The 24,942-nt window shown below is 46.6% G+C and overlaps 1 protein-coding gene across 1 annotated transcript in view; it reads right to left on the bottom strand.

Moving 5' to 3' along the window:
- LOC147678061 (vomeronasal type-2 receptor 26-like) overlaps window positions 1-24,741 on the bottom strand; it is a 74,516-nt gene extending 49,775 nt beyond the window's left edge. The window contains exons 1-2 of the mRNA XM_086945613.1: window positions 24,562-24,741; window positions 24,136-24,462 (exon numbers count right to left, since the gene is read on the bottom strand). Of these exons, the coding sequence (XP_086801739.1) occupies window positions 24,136-24,462; window positions 24,562-24,741 (507 nt within the window). The remainder of the gene's footprint in view (window positions 1-24,135; window positions 24,463-24,561) is intronic.
- Between the last annotated feature and the right edge of the window lie 201 nt (window positions 24,742-24,942).

Below are 24,942 nucleotides of genomic sequence, written 5' to 3'. Positions count from 1 at the left end.
GCCCACCATTAGAAGCATGTTGTTTTCAGATGCGCCATTTGAACGCAACCACCCAATGGCGCGTCAGTATAACACTAAGCTGGCTAAAATGCTAGCGCTGGACCTTCTCCCTTTTTCTTTTGTGGAAGGGGTTGGTTTTCTTGAATTAGTGGCAACGCTCTGCCTTAAATGGAAGGTTCCTAGCCGGTTCTATTTTGCCAGAGTTGCGGTTCCAGCACTACATGAAGATGTGCTGGAGGTGATTGGGGCAGCTTTGCAGAAGAGTGCTGTTCACACTATACATCTGACAACAGACATGTGGACCAGTTGCCAAGCCGTTGATTACATGTGCATCACTGCACACTGGGTCTGTTTTTCAGGGGTTAAAGCAAAGCTAAACGCAGGTGTTGACCCGAACAACGTTTTTAAAGCTGCTCGGAAACATGCAACACTAGCCATGCTTGGCATGGAGACAAGTCATACAGGAGAAAACATTTTGCATGAGTTTAACACAAAGGTCTTTCAATGGCTGTCCCCAAGAAAACGCATGATTGGTTATGTTTCCACGGATAATGGCGCCAATGTAGTTAAAGCCATGGATAAGGGTAACTATTTCAGAGTGCCGTGTTTGGCGCACTGTATAAACCTGGTTGTCAAAAAGTTCTTGAGTGAAGAAAGTCCAGTGTGCGAGTTACTGACCACCTGCCGAAGAATGTGCACACATTTCAATCATTCTTTTAAGGCCCGGAAGCAGCTGAGGTGCTTGCAACATGAACGTAAACTGCCAGTGAAAGCACTCATCCAGGAGGTGGTAACACGTTGGAACTCAACCTTCTACATGCTTGAGCGTCTGTATGAGCAGTATACGGTAGTCGATCAGTATTTCTTTACACAGGGTACACCTATGATGGACCCGAGGATGCAGGTGGAGTAATGGAAGCTAGTTAAAAGCCTGACAGACATGCTTCGTCCTTTTGAGGTCTTCACGCGTGCAGTCAGCAGGGAGGACTGTAATTTGGGAAAAGCTATCCCATTGCTGCGCATGATAGAGCACCAGCTGAAGGCGGTGTCTTCTACGTTTGAAAAAGAGGGAAAAGAAAAAGCATTTGAGTTGGCGGAGAAGTTATTACAGCGCCTACTTTGCGATAAACGTCTTCAAAAGATCCACACAGAACAGCATTACATTTGTGCTACTATTCTGGATCCACAGTAAAAAAAGGCACTGGCAGGCAGAGTATTCTTTCCTTTTGATGACGCAGATGTTACAAAGTACAAACATTGGCTAGCTGTGGCAGCCAGTCGGTTTGAAAGAGAACGGCAGGAAATTGAAGGAAAAGGCAGTACATCAGCATCAGCAGGCCATCCGGAGTCAAAAAAATCAACTTCTGCATCTGTGGCTCTGGCAGAAGTGAGTGATTTTCCCTCTCAGCCATTAAAGACACCAGCAACCGTATCATCTGCACCAGACTCAACAGTAACATTGTGTGAAGAAGCAGATTGGCTAACTCAGCTTGGGTTTGCTTCTCAAAAGGTCCCAGCAAAAAGTAAGCAAAGTGGAGGAACCCTGCAGAACCTTGAGTCGATGGTGCAGGACTATCTGAATGACTCAACAGACGTCTATGTTCATGATGACCCATTGGCGTATTGGCATGGGAAAAGAGAATTGTGGCCAGAGATCACCAACCTGGCTATAAATTACTTGTCTTGCCCACTCGCAAGCGTGTCTTCTGAACGTGTTTTCAGTGGTGCTGGTGGCATTGTAACTTGCAAAAGGACCCGCCTCTCGCCCAAAAATGTGGAGAGGTTAACAATGATCAAGATGAATCAGCACCTCATACCACCAGATTACAAAATACGAGAATGCACGCAGGAAGAAGACGAGGAGGACACCAACTTAGATGAGGGAAGTTCTTCTCTGTTAGGTGATCTACTCCCGCCTGAATTTGCAGAGTTTGAGGTCGAGCTCTTCTTCCCTGACAACGAGCCCTGAAAATGAGTCAGTGAATCACTAACTTTCTTTTTCGTCCTTATTCACTTTTATTCCTGTGTGTCTGTCTTTCTTTGTTTTGCAAAATCTATATAAAAAAAACTTTAATCACCTAATCACAAAAACAAGCCCATCAGCAGAACTGTCTTCACTTATTTGCTTATTGATTTGAAGGTGCCGCAGTCTGCATTTCTCAGGTTCACAAGTTCACAAGAACATGCTCCTCTATCCTCCTCCTCCAGACTCCTATTTCCCTCAAAGAAGATGGCTGGATTACGCCCAATGAAGAAAGACTCTGCACTTGTGGGGGTGTTCTACTTCTTTGCGGGTGAGTTGACGAGTCTGGGGCATTGCTGTGAAGGTCTAATACCGGATAAAAGTGGTTTGGAGAAAATCGGAGCAGAAAAAGATTTTGCGCTTTTGATCACTTGCCTGTCTTTGGGGTGCAGTTTGGCGGGCTTTTAGGTTGTTGTGGGTGGGTTTTGGGGTCTGGGAGCACTGCTGGCACAGTCTAATGTTGATTGCATTTGTTTTTCAGGAATCCATGGTGGAAAAGGGGAGTTAGGGCCTAGTTGCACAGCGTATTTGGACAGAATTGAAGGTAGTAGGCCCATTTTTGCTTTTTGCCTGTTTGGGGGTGTTCTGATTTTTTGCGGGTGGCTGCAGGGGTCTGGGGCCATTGCTGGGAATGTCTAATACTGGATAAAAGTGATTTGGAGTAAATCGGAGCAGAAAAAGATTTTCCGCTTTTGATCACTTTCCTGTCTTTGGGGAGCTGTTTGGCGGGCTTTTAGGTTGTTGTGGGTGGGTTTTGGGGTCTGGGAGCGCTGCTGGCACAGTCTAATGTTGATTGCATTTGTTTTTCAGGAAATCCATGGTGGAAAAGGGGAGTTAGGGCCTAGTTGCACAGCGTATTTGGACAGAATTGAAGGTAGTGGGACCATTTTTGCTTTTTGCCTGTTTGGGGGTGTTCTGCTTTTTTGCGGGTGGCTGCAGGGGTCTGGGGCCATTGCTGGGAATGTCTAATACCGGAAAAAAGTGGTTTGGACAAAATCGGTGGTGAAATATTTGTTGCGTTTTTGCTGACTTGCTTGTCTTTGAGGTGCTGTTTGGGGGGGTTCCGGTGTTTGTGGGTGGGTTTTGGGGTCTGGGAGCACTGCTGGGTATGGATACTTTTGATTGCAAGAGGTTTGAAGCACATCCATGGTGGCAAAGTGGAGTTAGGGCCTAGCTGCAGAGCGCCCACGGAGTGATTTTGGAAATTTGCCTGAAAATTTCAAAGTCCCCATTTTTGTAGTTTTACTTTTCGGCTGTTTGGGGGTCTTCTACTTGTTTACGCCTGGGTTGACGGGTCTGGGGCCATTGCTGGGAATGTCTAATACCGGATCAAAGTGGTTTGGACAAAAGCGGAGGTGAAATTTTGTTTGCGTTTTTGCTGACTTGCTTGTCTTTGAGGTGCTGTTTGGGGGGTTCCGGGTGTTTGTGGGTGGGTTTTGGGGTCTGGGAGCACTGCTGGGTATGGATACTTTTGATTGCAAGAGGTTTGAAGCAAATCCATGGTGGCAAAGGGGAGTTAGGGCCTAGCTGCAGAGCGCGCGCGGAGTGATTTTGGAAATTTGCCTGAAAATTTCAAAGTCCCCATTTTTGTAGTTTTGCTTTTCGGCTGTTTGGGGGTCTTCTACTTGTTTCCGCCTGGGTTGATGGGTCTGGGGCCATTGCTGGGAAGGTCTAATACCGGATAAAAGTGGTTTGGAGAAAATCGGAGCAGAAAAAGATTTTGCGCTTTTGATCACTTGCCTGTCTTTGGGGTGCTGTTTGGCGGGCTTTTAGATTGTTGTGGGTGGGTTTTGGGGTCTGGGAGCACTGCTGGCACAGTCTAATGTTGATATCATTTGTTTTTCAGGAAATCCATGGTGGAAAAGGGGAGTTAGGGCCAAGCTGCACAGCGTATTTGGATAGAATTGAAAGAAGGCCGAAAATATTCTAAGTATGAGATTTTCCATTTTTGCTTTCTGCCTGTATGGGGGTGTTCTGATTTTTTGTGGGTGGGTTGGCAGGTCTTGGGGCATTGCTGGGAAGGTCTAATACCAGATAAAAGTGGTTTGGAGAAAATCCATGCTGAAAAGCGTTTTGGCACATTAACTTAGGGCTTGTTAGGGTTAGCACTAGCAGCAGGATTGCATGTGTTTTGGGGTGTTCTAGATTTTTGCAACTGAGTTCTTGGGTCTTAGAGCACTCGTGGGAATGTGTAATTTTGGTTGCAAGTGGTTTGAAGAAAATCCATGGTGGGAAAGAGGGGATTTGGCCTAGTTAAAGAAAGAATTTGCCACTATTCTTAACTTAGGGCTCGTTAGGGTTAGCAGTATTGTATTGCATGTGTTTGGGTGGGGGGCTGTTTGTGGGGGGGTTTGCGAGTCTTGGAGCGATGCTGGGTATGGATACTTTTGCTTGCTTGCAAGTGGTTTCTAAACAATCCATGGTGGGTAAGGGGGAATTTGGGCCTACTTTACTTTCAAAGTACGTTTTGTCACCATTTTCTACTAGGCCTCGTTTTTGGAGATCTGATTGGGGGTCTTCTACATTTTTGCTACTGGGTTTAGTAAGGGTCTGGGAGCACTGTTGGGAAGGTCTAATTTTGTTCTAAAACACAGTTTACATTACACCTAGCTTGAGGGGAAAGATCCGCTAAATTAATTCGCCCATACTTATTTATCCTTCAAAAGGAGACTCAGACAGAGTACGCACTTTCAAAAATATTGTACTGTCTATTAGGAAACTCAAAGTGTGACTTTTTGCACTACACAGCGTACATACCTTATATTTATTTGTCAGTGGTGTTCTAATATCACTTCCTGTTTTTCCATCAATAATTACAGGCCGGGTTTCAGCCTGTGCAATGGGAAAAAAAGGATGAAGTCAGGCTTCACATTAGCGAGCCGCAATTCAGCATCCGCCAGGCAGGCAGTGGACAGGGTGTCTTCTGGACACCAACATTGATGGGCGGAGCGTCAGATGGAATGGAGGAGTCCCGCTAATAAGAGGAATGGTTGGATGCATGCAACTTACCAAATTCAACAGGACAACTACAACAACATACAGATACAGTATCCATTCTTTTCTAATTATCTTTTAAGTAATGTTATTGCTGTGAACTTCTATGAGTGTGACTCTGCATTTCTTTGATCTCTGCTTCTAAATTCATCCCTACAGCCATTCTATAGGTTTTACTTCTGCTATTTTTTAAACCTAATTTAATGTAGGAAGTGTTTCTATGAGTGCAGAGATAGGGAAGTGAAAACGCATAATTATTACTGCAGCCCTGTACTGTCGCATTCTTTCATTCACGGTTGTCGAAAGTACTACTTACTTTTCAGTAACCATGCATGCAGTAGTGCATGCACTTCCTTTATGTCACTTAAAAGATTTATGGTTAGCTTTGTACCCGAAGATTTGTTTATCTTCAATTATTGTTTGTCCATGCTGTGCTTTTCTTTTCTTCTCTCAACAAAACTTTCCCAAAAACCCCCATTCCCATCCATTTTCCAAACCCTAACCCTCTTCCCCCGGGTGTGTGGTTTTGATTGATATGTGACTAAATGACAGCAATAATTCCACACACTTGCTGGGGAGGATAAGGTCATAGCAACAGGCTGGTGAAGGAATCCGAGGATATATTCTTACTCAGCTTGACACTGAGTCACTATTGGCAAATGAAAGCAGATTTTTATGTGCGCCATCAACTTGATTGGTCATCAAGAACATCCTCCTCCTAGACGTGGCAAATTATTACGCTGCTGTGTCCTTCACATTCAGTACTATTTCTTGTAGTAGTAGCCAATGTCAAAGAAATTCAACGCAAGTACTAGTTATACTTTCAATCCTTTACCATTTGTTAGGCTACATTGTGGCACTGTTCTAGTGTACTGTCACCTGCTATATTCTCTATCGTACCGTTCTAATGCTACGGTAAGGACAAACCAGGTTTAATTTTCTTTTTTTTCAGATGCTGCAACTGCCACTGTGTAACACCACAAGTACCACCGCAATGATGACATTTCATGTGCCCAGGATTGCCAACCTTAATCGCCATTTCGTGTGCAGCCAGCCCTGTGCCTAGCCCTATTTCTAAACACAAATTACAGGTAAGATAAGCGTTTTGGGGGAGGTAGGGAGTATTAGGAGAGACAAGAGACTGACGGTCCTAGGAATATTGAATTCACTTACTCTGTGAGAGGCACTTAGTTTTGAAAACATTTGGGCAATTAGTACTTACACAACTTGAATCAAGATGCCACTTAAGTTTCAGGACTGTTAACCCCCCACCCACCTGCCTCAAAAGCAGTAAAAAACACGTATGCTAAGATAAAGTTTAAAGTATATTTATATTTCCCTAACATAAAAAATCTCCCGCAAGACCCAACCCACCCCCCCTCCCGAACCCCAACGAATGTCTGTGAAAACTAAGTCCAAAAAAGTAGAAAACCCAACTCCCAATTCCCAGCTCCCAGAAGTCTTTAAAAAAGGGGTAAAGGACAGTCTCCTCCTACTGCTGGCTGCTGTTGAATTTTCGGGCCAGGTCGGCATGCTCCTTGCGGAGGGTCTCGAGCAGGGTTTTGGTGTTGAGGAGCTCCTGCTCGAGGTAGGACACCCTGAGGGAAAGGCGGTGCATCCTTTTTTTGCAACTGCTGTGGGGGGCAGCTGATTTCTTTGCTGCTCGGTGGTGGCAGGTGGCTGCGGTACCCCGGCTCCATGCCGCTGGGGACCTGCTGCGCTGACTGGCTGACCCAGGGAGCGCGGAGGAGGATGCAGGTGTCGCCGTGGATGTTGTCGACGTACTCTGCATGTCCTCCTCCTCCTGGGACACCAGCCACCGATATTCAGCAACAGTGGCCTCCAGCCTCCGTTGCCGGGCCCTTTTAGCCAGCTCCTTCCGTGTTGGTTTGGAAGGAGCATCTATATGAAGAAAGAAAGACATAGTCTGTAACCAATGCTCTTTAAGATTAGCACAAAATGATTCAGCAGAAAGTTGTGTCACAGTAGAACTAGCAACTTGCAAGCGCAGTACATAACTATTGTGGCCAGTATCTATCTAACCTCCCACTTCTTCATCCTTGCTCTAACATTAGAGGGAGTTTAAGGAATCAATTCTACGAGCACTATGGACTCACTCCATTAGAGTCGACTATGACAGTACACCAGTCTTATTCTTCTTCTCTCTTGTTTAGCAAAATTGGTAGGTTAACTTCTGCAAGCCGGCATAATGCCAGCGCAGTCAACTTGCACCCGAGAAAAGCAGATGCCCGCCATGATGAGTGAGACAGACTTGCGTTACTGTACCAGTCCAGTACACGCAGGTGGTGATGCTCTTACTTTTCTATTACGGGTGGCACTGAAAATACTCTGTTACAAGGGCTACTGCTTAATTAATTTAACTTTCACCCTACAGTGCCAATGAATACTAGAAAAGGAAAATGAAGAAGATAAATAATCTGATTATCTATCACTGCACATGGTATGTATTTGCTTACATACGGGATGACTTTAGGTGCTTTGCTTTTTTTTTCAAAACTCTTTTTATTAAGATCGCAGAGATAAACATACACAGTGCTCCGATCCCTGGAGGGGCTGTGACAACGATTATGCTTCATAATGTGCGATTCATTTAACTGTCATACCCTCCACCCTCCACCCCACACCCCAACTACCCAACCCTCCCCTCCCCCTCCCTCCTGCTGCACAATGTCTCTTCAATACTGTTTAGGGTAATCATACATAAGTCCGTATATGTAACCTTGTCTCGACATGCCCATTACAACTGCCCTTCCTCGCCCCTCGGCAGTGGTGGAGGCTCCAGCCACAATCCCCTGTAGTCTGCCCATCTTTTCCATATTTTATAGTGTTTTGCGGGGCAGCCCCTGGCCTCAAACACCGGCCACTCCAGTCCCATGCAAAAGTCCAGTCCTTTCTTCCACCCAATCACCTTGGGAGCCCTGGGATCCTTCCCGGCCTGCGCCATATCTCGTTTGGCTAGTGTAAGACCCAGCAGCAGCAAGTGCCGTTTGTAGACGTTACCGCCCACTCCTTCTAGCACATGGAGTAGGCCCAATTTTGCCGTACGGGGGAGGTCCCATCCCAGCACTTCGGACAGACAGTCCCACACACCAGTCCAAAATCTCGCCAGGCCACTACATTCCCACACTGTATGTAAGAGGGTGCCTATTTCATGGCCACACCGCAAGCACGCCGGGGACTCAATCAGACCAGCCCTCCACAATCTCTCTCTGGTATAATAAGCATGGTGCAGGTATTTGAATGGTATTAGGCGTAAGCGGACAGCTATTGCTGCCCCCCTAGGGGACTCGAGAGCCACCCGCCAGTCCTCCTCCTCTAACTCACCCACATCTCGCACCCAGCGATCTTTCAGGGGCTGTAGATCCAAGGAACAGTGCGTCACCAATGTCTGGTATATTTTGGATATCTTTTTGTCTTCTAGATCCCCCATAAATACCTTCACCTCTATCGGGCTGAATTCGGGTAGAGTATCTAAACCCACAAGTGCAGGTACCAGAGCGTGCCTAAACTGTAAGTATCGAAAGAACTGTGTGCGGGGCATGTCAAATTCTGTGCTGAGGTCTTGAAAGGATTTAAGTGTGGTGCCCTTCAGGACATGGCCCAATGTCGAGATTCCTATCAAATCCCAGCCCCCAAATACCGGAAGGGACATCAGGGCCGGCAGTTGCCCGTTATACCAGAGTGGGGTCTCCCACGTCAGTTTTCCCCACCATCCCATATGACGCAGTGATTGTCGCCATATCTGAAATACTACTTGTGTCGCCCTAGGCAATCTCTTTCGCAGCTGCGCCGAGTATAAGACCGTGTTTAGGGCGTCCGGTTCCATTAGGTACCTTTCTAGGGCATATGCCGGATCCACCCTGCCACTGTACCACCAATCATTCAGGACAACCAGGTGTGATGCTTGGTAATATGATAAAATATCCGAGGTCGCCAGTCCCCCACAGTACGTGGACAGAAAGCAGGTCCGCAGAGCTACCCGCGACGCCCCACCGGCCCACAAAAATCGTCCGAGTGCCGAGTTGACCAGTCGGAACCATTGCGGCGGTATTGGGAATGGGTGGTTTTGCAGTTGATACAGCAAACGGGGAAGGGCGACCATCTTAAAGATGGCGGATCTACCATATATATTAAGGGGCATGCGGGACCAGCACTTCATCTCCTGCTGCACCTTGTCCCATACGGGAATCACATTGCGCTCCCAGGCAATCGCCGGCGTGATCATCAGAAATACTCCCAGGTACTTAAGACCCCCGCCGCTCTTTGTAGTGTCGAGGCCCATGGCCCGACCTCAAAGTGGTCTCCCAATGTCTAGAGGGTGGACTTCTGTGGTTTCAGGCAAAGTCCCGAGACTTCTCCGAAGATTGTCATTATGTCTAGGACCCGCGGCCCGGATCGATTCACATTCGTGAGGAAGAATAGGACGTCATCCGCATATAGTGCGATTCTGTCCGACGGTCCCGCTTGCCACTCAAAACCCCTCAGCTGTGCATCTATCCGGATCTATGCAGCCAGCGGTTCCATAGCTAGAGCGAATAGTTACGGCGAGAGGGGGCATCCCTGCCGAGTGCCTCGCCCTATCGGGAAGGCTGCCGATACCTCCCCCACCACCCTCACTGAGGCCGTCAGATCGGTGTATAAAAGCCGGACATAGGACATAAAGTGGGGCCCTAGATTGAGGCGTGGAAGGAGGGCAAATAAGTAGGTCCAGCTCAAGGAATCAAAGGCCCTGTCAATATCTGCTAGTAATAGTGCCGCTCGATCTCCGGTTCTACTCATCGCCTCTACCGCCACGTGGGCGTGTCGAATATTATGCTGCGTCGCCCGGCGGGGCATGAATCCGGCTTGGTCCGGATGGACCAAGTCTGATATGTATGGGAGAAGGCGGTTCGCAAGTGCCTTGGCTAGTATTTTGGCCTCTGTGTTTAGAAGAGAGATTGGCCTATAGGTCTCATGGCGGTCCGGTGGTCGACCGGGTTTACAAAACACTACTATTTCTGCATGTCTCCAGTCCGCCGGCAGAAGGCCTTCCTCTCTCGCTGCCTCCAGGGCGGCTTTGTAGTGTGGCCCCAGCTGGAGATGGTAGCGCTTGAAAAACTCACTAGGGAAGCCGTTAGGTGCTTTGCTTTTTATTGAGTGAACAGTGATACATCCACACATGAATGACCGAGTTCTACTAAACTTATTAACAGAGGTAGTGAGTGGCCATCGTAATAGCCGGATATATGCTGTGCTTGCAATACAAACTACTGCTACTATTCATGGTAGTATTCGGACAAAATTACAACTTCTTTTCCTTGCCTTTCCTACACTGGGAAGGACGTGCGGGTGCGGTGTTACATGCTCTTCAAAGTAACACTTAGTTCATCCAGTGACCGTCTACTCTCTCTAAATACACATATGCTATCTAAGAGTCAGATAGTACCATGATCCAGGCATCCATCCATTCAAACTATATGTCAATCATTCTTCTTCATGTCTCTCACCTGGACAAACCTTACGTTTTCTCACGGGGAGCACACTATGCAGTCTGCAATCTCAATCAGTAAGGAATATAAGAGCTTACCACTGCCCGCCACTACCGTGGCAACCCGCACAGCAGTTTCGTCCGGCACTTGCACCGCCTCCTCCCCAGAAGTCTCTTCCTCCACCTCCGCGCTGGGCCCAGCACCAGATGTTCCACCTACAAAGTACGTTTAAGAATGTTAGATGTCATTCACATACACCACTCACTAGTATTTTGTCTAGGAATGAAGAAATGTGAATACAGAAACCAATCTAATAATTTGTGACTGTCTACTCTAAAGTAAAAATGTCCCTTTTTCCAGGGAAGGGTTTTGTCTTGCTGCACTTTTTGGCACAACTGATGAATGCTTGCTTTTTAACACGCACCATTTTTCTCATAACAGACAGAAGCTTCACTTCTAAGAACAAATCATCATCACTAGGACCGAGTGACCAACGATTCAGCACCAAAAAGAAAAATTAAAGTTCAAACCAGGTGAGGGCTCGGCTCGCCCACAATAAATGTGTGAAATAAATCACTAAGCACTTTTCCATTTTTAATCAACCGTTCATGTTTTATGACAAGCTTGATTTTAATAAATATTTTTACTTTTAATAAAGCTTTAAAACTTAAATAGACTGTGGTTTTTGGTCAAGAGTGAATGAGCAAAAGGTTTTGCAATTTGCAAGCATGAGTCCGTGCCTCTGACACTTCTGGACTCTGACTCCGTACTCTTGTCCTGCGTTGGTTAATTATCATTGGGGATCAATCATCGATGAATTTGGGAGCTAAATGACTCTGCCACACTATCTAGTCAGTAAGGAGATTGGGGGTTCTTCAAAGTCTGATATCACTGAGGTATGTGGAAAGTCTACCTGCGCCTATTATAATTGATAAACAGTGCACTATTTAGTGTCCATAGTTCTGTTTGTGCAGATTTGTCCCTGCAACAGTAGTAGTATGGATTGTCCTCCTATCCAAAACAAAAGTAAAGTAGTATCTTATTCTTTCTTGGAGGTCATTCACCTTTTTATTGTTGGTAATTGTCAAAACATAAACATTTAGAAGACTTTAAAAGACATTATGGACAATCCCAGAGGACTGCACTCAGTGCATAGAGCTATTGCTGACTAGAATGGGAGTTTAGTTTAACACCTTTTGCCAAATGTGCAATCTTAGTTAGCTACACAGACAGACTAATAAGAATAATCTAGTAATACCACAGGGAGTCATAGTAGAGGCAGGATAAGAATTTAGATACAGTCTACAAGAAGATCAAAGACGATTTAGAAAAAATCGAATGAGGAACACTAGGAAAAAATAGGTACTCTATATTAAAATTAAAACTTACCGGGGCCAGCAAAGGAGCCCTCGCCTGACCGATCCTGGCCTTGAACAGCAGCAGCAGCCGATAACCCCTCCTCCTCCTCTGTCCTCTTGCCCCTGGGGGGAGCTGATGTACAACATGAAAGAAAGAAAGACCCGAAAACATGGATGATTGTTGTCAACCAAATCAAACATTTCAAAAGAACAATTACAAAATATTTTGGCGAAATAGCAAATAGACAACTATTCCACAGGATATATTGACCTATCTCATGTGGTCTACTACGATATTGGTATTGCTTGATTTGCGGACCGTCGACTTGGAAAGTTATGTAACTCACTAAACAAACCACTAAAAAGGTTTGCCTAGGACTGGCAGGCAGCAGTCCGCAGCACGCGAAGTGACAGACAAACTCCATCGTGATTGCAGATTAGCGACAACACTAAAACTTTTCCTACTACATTAACCAGTCATTAAAATACTCAAACTATCAATCCACCACCACTATTTCTTCTTATTGCCAGGTGTACAAAGGAAGGACTTGAGTCTGTAGGGGCAGATTTACAAGCCCCTTGCGGCTCTTTTGCTCCATTGTTGCATGACTTTTGTGACGCAGCGGGAGAACAAAAGAGGCGCCATGGTGCGGTGTATATTAACAACGTGACGCATATGGGAGATGCATCACGTTGTAAAGCCCTGCGCCATCAGGGGGCGTTCCGGCGCAAGAGAGGGCGTTCCTGCTCAGGAACTCATCCTAAAAGTGGCTGAGGGAAATCTACAAGATTTTAGTCAGTCACTTTTAGGACAATGATGCGTGACTCAAACCCTGTGCCTGCTTGAAGCAGACGTACGGCTTGATGCAGCATTGGGGAGATAGTGCACCCCAGAGCATTGCTGGAGCGGCGCCATCGTTGCGACGCAACTCCAGCAATGCGCCGCCTTTACGGCACAGATTCGTAATGCTTCGGTGACGTTTTGGGCCCATGGTGCGCCGCATTGTTAATACGGCGCACCATGGGTGGTGGTGGCGTGGCGCACAAATACTGGCGCATCCCTGCTACTTTGCAGGGATGCGCCGGTAATTGAAAATCTGACCCTTAGTGTCTAGCATTACGCAGTTCTTTAAACTACACTCATACATAATTTCTCAGGCCAATGAAATGAACACAAAATCGAAAACAAATAAGCATAGTAGCAACGCTACTGAGAAGGAGAGCAGTGCACCTGAAATGCCCAGAAGATTTTGAAATATAATGAAATTTACCTAAAATGTAATCGGCAGCATTATTGCTCTTGGTAAAAAACAAAAATTTGCAATATAATAACACACAGAGCAGGAGAAAACAGAGTAGTGATGAAATAGCTACTACTACTGACCAAGTCCGGGGATCTCGAGGCCGAGCAGGTTGACCAAGTCGCGTTCCCGGTCCAGGAGATCCGTCCAACGGTGGGTGGTCTGGTTGTAGGTGCGCCGGACCCGGGAGTGTTGGTACATGTCCCGGCACACGTTCTCCCACCGCTTCCGGCGCTCCCGGATCCCGTAGCCGCTAGCGATCTTGCCGTCTGCCATGATGGTCCTAGGGAGGCGGCGCTGGACATAAAACACTAGTGCGGCCACCTCCTCCGCGCTAAAGATCTCCCGGGCTGCGACTGTCTCCCCCCTCAAACGCCCGCATGGGATCCGGGCACGGGGTGCGGGACCCTTCCCCTTCTCAGGCTGCTTCCCGGCTCCCTTTACCATGGTCTGGGCAGAAAGGAAGGTAAATAAGAAATAAGAAATAGAATAGGGAAGAAGAAAAGAAAAGAGTTTAAAAAAGTAGTTTAAAATTAACCAAAAGTAGCAGAAAACACAAAAATATAGAGCTAGAAAAATAGAGGTATGGATAATAAGTAAAATAGATTTAAAAAAACTTCAAACAAGCAAAGGATGGCAGAGATTGACAGAGGATACAGAAAGCATGCCCAGAACCATAGCAATGAATGAGAAACAAGATGGCCGCGCCCGTTCACGACCACGTGGGTAAGTTCGTGCGAGATTTCCCTCGCGATCACACGCGAACTTGTACTAGCGAGCCGCACACTTTGCGAGATTACACATAGCGCCCGGAAATGGAAATACGTCACGCAAACAAGATGGCCGTGCCCGTGTACGACCGTGAGGGTAACTTTGCGCCGTTGCGCTACAAGCAGCTCGCTAAAACGCACAAAACCTTGCAAACTAACACGCCGCAAAAAAACATATCGCATATTCGCACAAAATTTGCGGCTTCCGAATTCGATCTCGCGCAAATTCGCGCTCCGCGAATCCCGCGAAATTGCAGAAAAACGATTTTTGGAAAACTGAAAGCACTCAGCAGGTGCAAAAGTTCAAACTCATCATTAGTAACCATCCCCTGTAGTGCTTCCTGAGGGGCCCCTCCAGAGTTCAGTTGCCTACTTACAACTATTTTATGACCCTGCTCTGACCCTCACAGCAGGCTCAGAGAATCGCTGCAAGTATGCCACAAAGGTCCTGTTAAAAAAAATTACACTGCAACAGAAAGCAATTACAGATAAGGAAGCAGGTGCCAGACTGGAAATTCAAATTCAATGACACATTAATCAAACCCTAATTCATTCATGTCAGTGCAGGGCAGGTGTGATTTTCCCCCCATAATCTACAGTGATGAACCAGAGGGTGGCAGTGATGTACCAGAGGGTGGCATGGGTGAGACAGAGGGTGGCAGTGGTGAAACAGAGGGTGCTGTGATGAACCAGACGTAGAAACAACATGGTCGCGACCGTTGCGACCCAACAAGTAAGTTTGCATTTGCGAACTGGTGAAAAACCCTCGCGAACTGGCAGAAACCCTTGCGAACACAAAAAAAAAATCTGCAAATTCGCGAGAGTTCGCGAATTTTGCGGATTGCAAATTTGTAAATACGCAAAATTCGCCCATGCTTAACAAAAATGATAAAAATCCAATATACAGTAAACCACAATAACAACAAAGCAAAACTAGACATTATATACAGTTCCTTGAAGTCAATAGATCCGTCCGAGGCTGTTACGGCATCATGAGCAAACAAATCCAAAAGTTCTAGCCGACCACAGCATCGCAGGTTAGCTACGGTGTCGGGAAGACCAGCAAAGCAGTACCTTTAGAGATGCAGAGTGTCGGGCCGTGTGGTGCACTCAAGAGGAGCGGTATCTGCTGGCGTTGGTTCCAGGAGTAGGTGCAGAAGACTTCGGGTCTTTGAAGAGACAGGTTCAACTCTTTGAGTTTGAAGTCAGGAGTCCCGGTGTTAGCAGGAATCAGGGCTGTGGTGCGAAGTGCAGTGGGGCAGCGTGCAGTGCCCTCAGGTCATGGTGCAGACAGCGGTGACACCAGGGCTGTGGTGAGAAGTGGGGCGATGCTCATTGTTGTGCTGGCAGGTCACGGTGCAAGCAGTGACGGTATCGCTGCTAAAGCGCTGTTATTGGTAGACCCAAGGCTGTGGTGCGAGATGGGGGCAATGCATTGTGCGTGGCCGACAGGTTGCAGTGCAAGCAGCGGCATTGGTTGATGACCTGCTGTTGATCGCAGATGTAGGTACCATTGTCCAAGTAGGGACCCTTGCTTCTAATCAGGGTAAGGGAGTTACACCCTTAGACAAACCATGCTCTACCCCTTGGTAGATTGGAACAAGCAGGCAGGCTTATCTAAGAGGCAGTGTGTAAAGCATTTGTGCAAACACACAGTAACACAGTGAAAACACAAAAAATGGACACCAAACCAGTTTAGAAAAATAATCTAACTTTGTCAAAACCACAAAATCCAACATACAGTTAAAAATATATGACTTTTCAAAGGTAAAAACTGTTCATAGAAAATGCTGCATGCAACACTTTCAACACAAAGTACCTTGGATGCTTGAAAACCACAACCAAAAAGGGTCGCAGGGTAGGTGATGCATCACTTCCTTACATACAGGGAAGGTGATGCAACAGTTCCTTGCTCCTTACTGCTGCATAGGGGTGGCTAATGCATTGGTTCCTTACTGGAGAGGAGGTGATGCTTTGGTTTCTTACTGCGTGGGGAAGTGATGCATCAGTTTCCTGCTGCGTCCCCCAGTGATGCGAGAGACTTGGTGCCTCGGTGCGATGCATGATGATCGGGAATGATGCGATGCGTGAAGATCTGGAAAGTTGCGATGCGTGAAGATCTGGGATATGCTGGTGGTCGCGGCAAACAGGAGCTGCGTCGATCTCAGCCGCATCCCCTCGATGCTTATGTTCTTGCACAACAGGGCCTGTGTCAGAGTTGGTGTGGTGATCTTGGACATCAAAAATCAGTGCACGGGACTCGTTACACGGCAGACACTTCAGCCGCAAGCAGGCACTGCGTCGGTTGTTCAGTAGCATCGATGTGTCAGAAATTCTTCTTGTACTGCGGCGATGTATTGGAACCAGGCGGTGTATCAATTTCACAGTTTTTGAGTCTTTTGCAGTTTTCAGTCCCAGAAACAACCTCCAGAGGCCCAGAGCACTGGCAGGCACCTCTTGGCAGGTGAGAACTCCCAGCCAGGGAAATCTAGGGAACTGGAGGTGAAGCCTTTGTGTCCTGAGACTTCAGAACAGGAGGCAAGCTCAACCTCAAGCTCTTGGATAGCTTCCTCAAGCAGGAGACACAGCACACAGCAAAGTGTGAAACTTGTTGTTTCCTTGGCAGAAAGAGCTACTGCAGACCAACTCCAGACAGCACACAGCAAAGGGCAGTACTTCTCCTTCAGTTTCACCAGCTCTTCTGCTTGGCAAAGGTAACTCTTGAATCCCAGAAATGATCTTAAGTTGTGGGTTCTGTTGGGCAGAGAGGTGCTGTGCTCAGTTCAAACCAGTTCTGTCCTCTCTGGCCCAGCTTCCTGGCAGGAGGTGGAGAGAACATTGTCCAGTGCCGACCAGGGCTATTCAGGTACAGAGAAATCTCCTCCCGCCACACTAAATACAGCGCAGGTTGTTTCAGGCCAGCCCAGACTCATCCAGGAAAGGCAGGGCACACCTCAACCCCCCAAGTGGCTGTCTGAACAGAATGCACACTCCCAGCTCCTGTCATTTCCAAGCCAGACAGGTGAACCACAAACCAGCAGTGGCACACAGGATGGCTAAGTAAGAAAAAACCCACTTTCTAAAAGTGTTATTTTCCAACCTAGAATATAAAAACCATCTTCACCACAAGATGCACTTTTATATTCTGAATTCAGGCATACCAAACTTCATCTTTCTATCTTATCCCAATGTAGAGTTATACTCATAATATGTTTTAAATAAATGTCAATTCTATTCTATGGGACAGATAGCCTTTCAATAGTGAAAAACAAATCACACTGTAATTCACTATCAGGACATGTCACGCACACCAGTACATGTCCTACCTTTTAATAACTGCAACCTATCCACATGGCCTACCTGTGGGGTATCTTACATGTAGGAAAAGGGTAGGTTAGGGCCTGGCAAGGGAATGGACTTGCCAGGTTGACATAGCAGTTCACAACTGCACGCAGAGACTGCATTGGCAGGTCTGAGACCCATTTTAAAAGGCTGCTTGTGTGGGTGGCACAATCAGTTCGGCAGGCCCACTAGCAGCATTTGACTTACAGGCCCTGAGCACACACAGTGCACTGTACAAGGGACATAGTTATAAGTCAAATAATTCAATCATGCAATCATGGAAACACCAATCCATATGCACAATTGCCATAGGGAGCACTTGCAAGTTGGCATTGATCAGCAGTGGCAAAGTGCCCAAAGCATCTAGACCAGTAAAAACAGAATCCAGCATACAGCAAAAACACAGAAGGCAGAGGCAAAAAGACAGGAGAGAAACTTGCCAAGGATGCCAGGTCTAAGCAATGGCGTCGATATCAGCTTGGAGCCACATTGTTGGTGAGACCAGGGCTGCGGTGTGAAGCAGGACCGTACTCCATGTTCTCCACAAGCGGTGTCCACAGGTCACGGTCATGGCAGCAGTGTAGGTGACAGCATTGCTGCATCATCTGGGATACAAGGGCGGCGGTGTGAAGTGAGGCGGTGCGGAGTGGGGTGCCCACAGGTCATGGTGCAAGCAGCAGCTCGGTGGCAGCGGCTGGTGGCGGCGGGCAGCAGTGAGACCAGGGTTCCAGTGCACAGTGCGCAGCACTGTCAGGTCACGGAGCTTGCAGCGCTGTTGTTGATGATGTTGGGTTACCTTTTTCCTCTGTGGCAGCTAAAACATTCAGTTCAAGAAGCCGGTATCCAGAAGATCTTGAATTCTTTGATTTCCCTGAGACTTCCAACAGGAGACAAGCTCTATATCAAGCCCTTGGAGATACTTTGAATGAAGAAAGAACAGTCCAGTCCTTTCCTTACTCAAGACAGAAGCAGCAACTGCTGGCCAACCCAGTAAAGCAAACAGCAAAGGGGCAGAATTCCTCCTGGCAGCTCTTCTTCCTGGCAGGTTCCTTAGCCAGCAGTAATCCTAAGATCTGGGATCTGGGCACCAATATTTAAACCACATTTTCCTTTGTCCTCTTGTGGCAAAATGTCTCTGAGTTCAGTCCAAACCAGTTCTGTCTTTTCTGTCACAGCTTCTCAGCAGGAGGAAGAGAGAGCATTGTGCAAAGGAGACAACCCCTATTCAGGTGCAAGTGAAACTCATCCAACTACTCTAAATGCAGTACAGCTACGAGTCACCCAGGAAAGGCAGGACACACCTCATCCCCCTCCTGTAACTGTCTAGAGAGAATGAACATCCCCTGCCCTTTTCACTCCAAAACCAGACAGTGAAATCACAACCCAGCAAAGGTGCATAGGATGGCTAAGCAAGAAAATACCCACTTTCTAAAGTGGTATTTTCAAAAATACAATATAAAAATCATCGTAACAAAAAGATGATATTTAAATCCTTAGTTCAGGCATATTAAACTCCACTTCCCTATCTTGTCCTAATGGATAGTTATGCTGGTAGGATGTTACAAAGCAACTCCCATTTTAGCCTATGAGGCAGACAGCTTTGCAATAGCCTTTGCCCCCTTTTAATCTTATAAATTTGTATTGCCCACTCACCTGCAGCATAATAGTACAAAGCACCGCTGTTTGGCAGGTCCCGTTCCCGGCACTCCAGAGTTAGTTGCTTTTGGCGGCCATATTGGGGGGGTAAAGGTACGCCCGGCGGCGCCTTTCAGACGCGGTGACGGTCTAGTGGTCACCAGGACGCTAGCCGTGTACTTAAGCAGGGTAAATCTAGGGAGAAGCCCTGTTTGCGTTAGCTGAGCGAGCTGCGCTGGTGAATTTGCATAGCTTGCCTTATTGTAGGCTTTTAATATTCACGTTTTTGATATTTGTGTTTTACTTTCTTTTGCCTTTGCCCCCTTTTAATCTTATAAATTTGTATTGCCCACTCACCTGCAGCATAATAGTACAAAGCACCGCTGTTTGGCGGGTCCCGTTCCCGGCACTCCCGAGTTAGTTGCTTTTGGTGGCCATATTGGGGGGGGTAAAGGTACGCCCGGCGGCGCCTTTCAGACGCGGTGACGGTCTAGTGGTCACCAGGACGCTAGGCGTGTACTTAAGCAGGTCACGCTGAGGACGCGCTGCTGGACGAGCCTCGCGGGGAGGATGATGTCTCTTCAGTAGCCTGTCAGGTAGTCCGCTTTTATTCCCTTGCTGATCTGACAGCTCTGAAACCCTCTCCCTTACCCTGTCACCATAAATCTACTCCTGAGAACCTGGTTAGCTCTTCCATCTGCCGTATCTGTTATAGTGACCCTCCACCTATCTCTGCTTTCGGAAGTTTACAAGCCCCCTCCACCGATGGGGTCCCCCTCTACTCGGAAAGGGGTTTTCTAATGAATGCTCGATCGCTCATCAAAAATAACATCGCTTTCCATGACTTTGTCTCGGCTAGGAATCCTTCCTGGGTTTTTATAACGGAAACCTGGGCTTCGGATTCGTCGGGTCCGGACCTTTTGAATGCTATCCCGGAAGGTTACGCGCTACATAGATCTGATAGAGTAAAACGTAGAGGGGGAGGAGTGGCGATTCTTTATAAATCCTCTCTTGTATGTCGCATAAAAGTCCTCTCTGAGCCCTCTGACTCCTTCCAGGCCCTGTACTTCTGCATATCGTCCTCGCCTTTGATATCCTTTACAGGTCTTCTTATCTATAGACCCCTGGGTCCTAGATCCAATTTCTGTCATGATTTGTTTAGAATTACGGTAAACCTCACTTTACCATTCTAGGGGATTTAAATTTCCATCTTGACAACCTGAATTCTAAAGACACTCTCTCTTTGATGGACCCTCTCACGGCATGTGGTCTTCTTCAGCTGGTGACCAGCCCCACCCACTTGGCAGGGCACATCCTGGACGGGGTGTTTTCCAACGACCCCAGGCTTTCCTCCGGCCCCCCCCCTACCACTGGTCAGGCCTGATCATCTGGCCGTGCCCTTAGAGTTGATTTTCTCTCTAGGACCTCTGACTTCCCAGGCTTCCGCTAATAGAATCCCCAAGAGATGCCTTAGGAATATTACTAATGAGGCACTTGCCCCCCTACTAGGATCTGTGGCCGATCTGGCTTCCAGAGACGCCGGTGCTGCTGCACAGGAGCTCGACAATTCCATCATGAGAGCAGTTGATGTTCTAGCCCCAGCATCCCTTCGCTACTCAGCAAGTACTAAACCCTCTGCCCCCTGGTTCACAGAGTCCTTGAGACTCCTGAGGCAGAAGTGTAGGAGGCAGGAGAGGAAATGGCGGAAATCCTGGGAGCCGACTGAAAGAGATTGCCACAAGCGGTTACTGGGAGAGTATAAGGCCACGATCATCAAGGAAAAACAGGAGTTCTTCTCAAAACGCACGATGTCCCTTACCTCACCTAGGGAGCTCTTTAAGATTGTCGATTCCCTGTGCTCCTTACAGGAACCGGACCCAGTCGTAGGCTCGCAAGATCTCTGTGACAGGATCTCTGAATTCTTCAACTTTAAAATTGTGGATATTTACATCATGTTAGAAGCACAGAGAAAGACGCTTGATGATAATCCCAGTCCTATCCAAGATAATATAGAGCCCTGGTCCAGAGACTCGGCTAAGACCCTTATGGTCTTTCCCCTCCTTACCATCGAAGACCTTGATTCCTTGCTGAACAAAACGAAGTCGGGCTCTCCTCTGGACCCCTGCCCTTTAAAAGTTCTGAGGGACTGTAAGGATACCTTTTTACCACCATTACTGGAGGTGATGAACGGCGCTATCCTTCAGGGTACCTTCCCGGCAGCTTGGAAAAAGGCGATTGTTAAGCCCCTTCTTAAAAAGTCTACCCTGGACCCAGAAAACCTCAAACATTTTAGGCCTATCTCCCTGCTCCCTGCCCCTGCTAAGGTGCTGGAACCAACACTGCACCCTGCCCACAGGGGTACCTTGGGCCTGCCTTAGGTGTGTCTTAAATGCGAAAAAAGGGAAGGTTGATGTCTGGCAAGTGGTTGCACTTGCCAAGTCGACATGTCAGTAAAAACTGAACGAAGACACTGCAGTGGCAGGTCTGAGAATCCTTTGAAAGGCTGCTTGTGTGGGTGGTGCAATCAGTGCTGCAGGCCCACTAGCAGCAGTTTATTTACAGGCCCTGGGTACACAGGAACTAGGAACTTATTAGTAAATCAAATAAGCAAATCATGGAAACACCAATCCATAAACATAATTTACATTGAGAACATATGCACTTTAGCACTGGATAGTAGTGGTAACGTGTCCAGAGTCCTAAAGCCAACAAAAACAGGAGGCCAAAAACCAAAAAGTCTGAGGATAAACCAGCTGAAAAGGCCACGTCTAAAAGGGAGTGATAGCTGAATCAATTTTAACAATACTCAGGCAGAGGAATAGTGCTGAACTATGGGACGAGGTGGGGGGGCTCTCTCCCTGTTATTATCTGTCCTGTTCATTGAGCCATTGTCTCAAACTCTGTCCCAGTATAATACGATTTTGTCATCAATCTCAGAGATCCCGGTAATAAAGTTATATGCAGATGAGGTGGCACTGTTTTTAAAACCTACAGTGGATAACATCAACAGAGCACTTCAATTAATCACAAAAGCGTCACAGTTCTCAGAGGGTACAAGATAAATGAGAGTAAGGCGGAATGCTTACTTTTTGATGCCTCTCCAGAAAAGCTTCCACATAATTGTTAAGATGAATTGTAAACCGGGCCCTATGATGTATCTAGGTATCTACTTCTCTGACAATCAAGAAGCTTTTGTCCATGACAACTATAAACCAGTCTTTTTTTTTTTTTTTGGGGAAAACCTTTATTTGACATTTCAACCAAGTACAAACATGGGCCTACAACCCCCAGGGCCGGCCGCTAAGCAGTTGCAACACAATAAAACAATCAAAACCCAGACTCAGCATCCCGGGGAGCAGATTCACCACGTCCACAATACGTACTGGGTGTAAAACATATCAAGTTGGTAACAGGATAAAAAGGTTCCATTTTATAATGTAAGATAGAAGGATCAGGTGCCATACAATATCTGAAGTTGCGGAAAAAAAGGGGGGGGGGGCCAAATAGCAATATGTCCACAGTTAAATCATCTTTGTGTAAGTCAGCGGCGTTAAGACATACTATTCAGGATAAGCGAGCGTACAAATACAGTTCGCGCCGGCTAAATGTCCGCCCAGTAGCACTGAAACATCGCGAGAATTGAGGCACATATGAAACAGCAGAGATGGCCATAAAAATTAACCCGTTACACTGACCCGGAAAAGAAGAAAAGAAAGGAGCAAAGAAAGATAAGAAGAAAAAAGGCCATAGAAATATAACGAAAAATAAAACTCCCATTCCCCAGCCCCCCACCCTGCACCCCTGCAGATGACTACGGCCTACCCCCCTAGCCGCGTGCCTGTCGCCCAAGAAATGGAACCCGAAATATTATAAACCAGTCTTAAGGAAGATTGATAACCTGCTGATAACTTGGAGGAAACTCCCACTCTCCATAATTGGTGAGATCTCCATAATTAAGATGTTGATTCTCCCTTTATTTTTATTCCTCTTTTTGTCTGTGGCAAATAAGTTAGATATAATTCTATTTTCATTAAACAGGACCGGTCTCTAAGCTGAATCATGTGGAATCAGAAGCATCCTCAAGTTAACATGAGCATCTTGCAATTGCCAAAGAATAAGAGCGGGTCTCCCAGATCTAAGCCGCTATTATTTGGCATCCTTCATATTACAAGTACGCCTTTTGTCAGTGGAGTCTTCTAGCTTTGACAATTCAACCCTTGCCCTAATGTTGAAAGTGCTGAAAATATATGGTATTACCTGGTTTGTGAGGACCCCAGTATGTCTGAAAAAGTGAGATATAAAACGCTATACCAACTGATGTTTTGTAGGAAGAAGATTTTCTGAAGCCAGGGTATGGACAGTATTAATGCAGAAACTCCATTAGGCCTCTGAAGTTTTCTATCACCTGCATTTACTAAGGAAATGCTGGATAAATGGGCAAATCTAGGCATAAAAAAGGTGGTAGACTCTTTTGATGGCCCTTTGCATCCGCTCAGAAATTGTTTTTGGGTTGAAAATCTCAAAGCCAGCAGTATTCTTTTATGTATGCCCAAAAGAGTTGAGTTGGGTTCTTATATAGCGCAGCTATCACCCTACGGGTATCTAGGCGCTCAGAGATTGAATAAAAGAACTCATCAGAAAAGTTGCATATAACAGGAGATAAACTCAGATCTTAGGGAAGAGCCATGTTTTCAGGCTTCTTCTGAACATCATCAGTGAATTGACCTGCCTTAGGGATTGAGGAAGCCCATTCCAGAGATGGGCGGCAGCCACACTAAAGGCTCTGTCTCCCAGCCTAATGCGATTGGATCTAATGATTCTGATCAGGCCTGTGTTGGATGACCGGAGTTGCCTAACAGGCGCATACCAATTGAATTTCTTTTGCAGTGGGACTGGGCCTAACTTATGTAGTGCCTTATATATCATGCACAAAGATTTAAAGTGGATCCTTTCCTGAATAGGGAGCCAATGGAGATCCCTTAATGCTAGGGAGGATGAGGATCTGCGTTGTCTATTAAGTGCCAATTTTGCAGCCATTGATTCAATCCTTTGCAGTCTCTGAATGATGTATTGTGGGGCACCTAAATGCAGAGAGTTACAATATTCCAGCCTGCTAGATATTATACTGCTTACCACGGAAGAGTGTGATTCACTAGGAAGCAGCGGAAGAACTTGTCGCAGCATCCGAAGTAATGATATACAGGTACTAGTTGATTTGTTTACCTGAGACTCCATCTGGAGGTTGTTGTCTATCAGTACTCCGAGATTTCGCACTGTATTTGTTGGAATCAGAGGTTCATCGGTTGGGGTAAGTCTAAAGTTGTTTAGATTTTGCCTAGGAATTTTGGCACTCATACAGTATATCACTTCTGATTTACCTCCGTTTAGTTGAAGTGAATTGCTTCTCAGCCACTCAGCTGTCCGACCCATACACTCCTGAAAGGTGTCCAGGGAGATTGCCTGTTTTCCTTCCAAGGAGAATATCAGTTGGGTATCGTCGGCGTAGTTGGCTAGGTCAATTCCGAAGGGTTTAATCAGAGGGAAAAGAGGCTGCAAATAAATATTAAAAAGAATGGGACTTATTGAAGATCCCTGAGAGACTCCATGATGTACTAGTGTTTTCGCTGATGTAAATGGTGCCAGTGTTACCATTTGCTGTCTGCCCGTTAAATAGGGCTGGAACCACTTAAGTGCTAGTCCTTTCACTCCGATCTTATTTAAACGTTCCAGCAGTACCACATGGCTCACCGTATCAAAGGCGGCTGACATATCGAGTAGCACCAAAATGGTGTCACTACCGTTGTCATCACGCATCTGTAAATTATCCATCACGGTGACCAATGCTGATTCGGTTCCATGACAGGGGCGGAAACCAAATTGATCCTCATCCAGCAGAGAGTTGGTCTCTAGACATCGTGAAAGAGTTTTGCTGACAGCTTTCTCTAGAATTTTGATGGGATAAGGGAGAAGCGAGATGGGTCTAAAGTTTGCTGGAAGCAAGGGATCTAGTGTGGGGTTTTTTAAGTAGTG

This window comes from Lissotriton vulgaris, chromosome 12 (genome assembly GCF_964263255.1).
Source record: "Lissotriton vulgaris chromosome 12, aLisVul1.2, whole genome shotgun sequence".
NCBI classification, from domain to species: domain Eukaryota; kingdom Metazoa; phylum Chordata; class Amphibia; order Caudata; family Salamandridae; genus Lissotriton; species Lissotriton vulgaris.
Note: the sequence above shows the minus strand (reverse complement) of the source record. Positions and strands in the feature narration are given on the sequence as shown.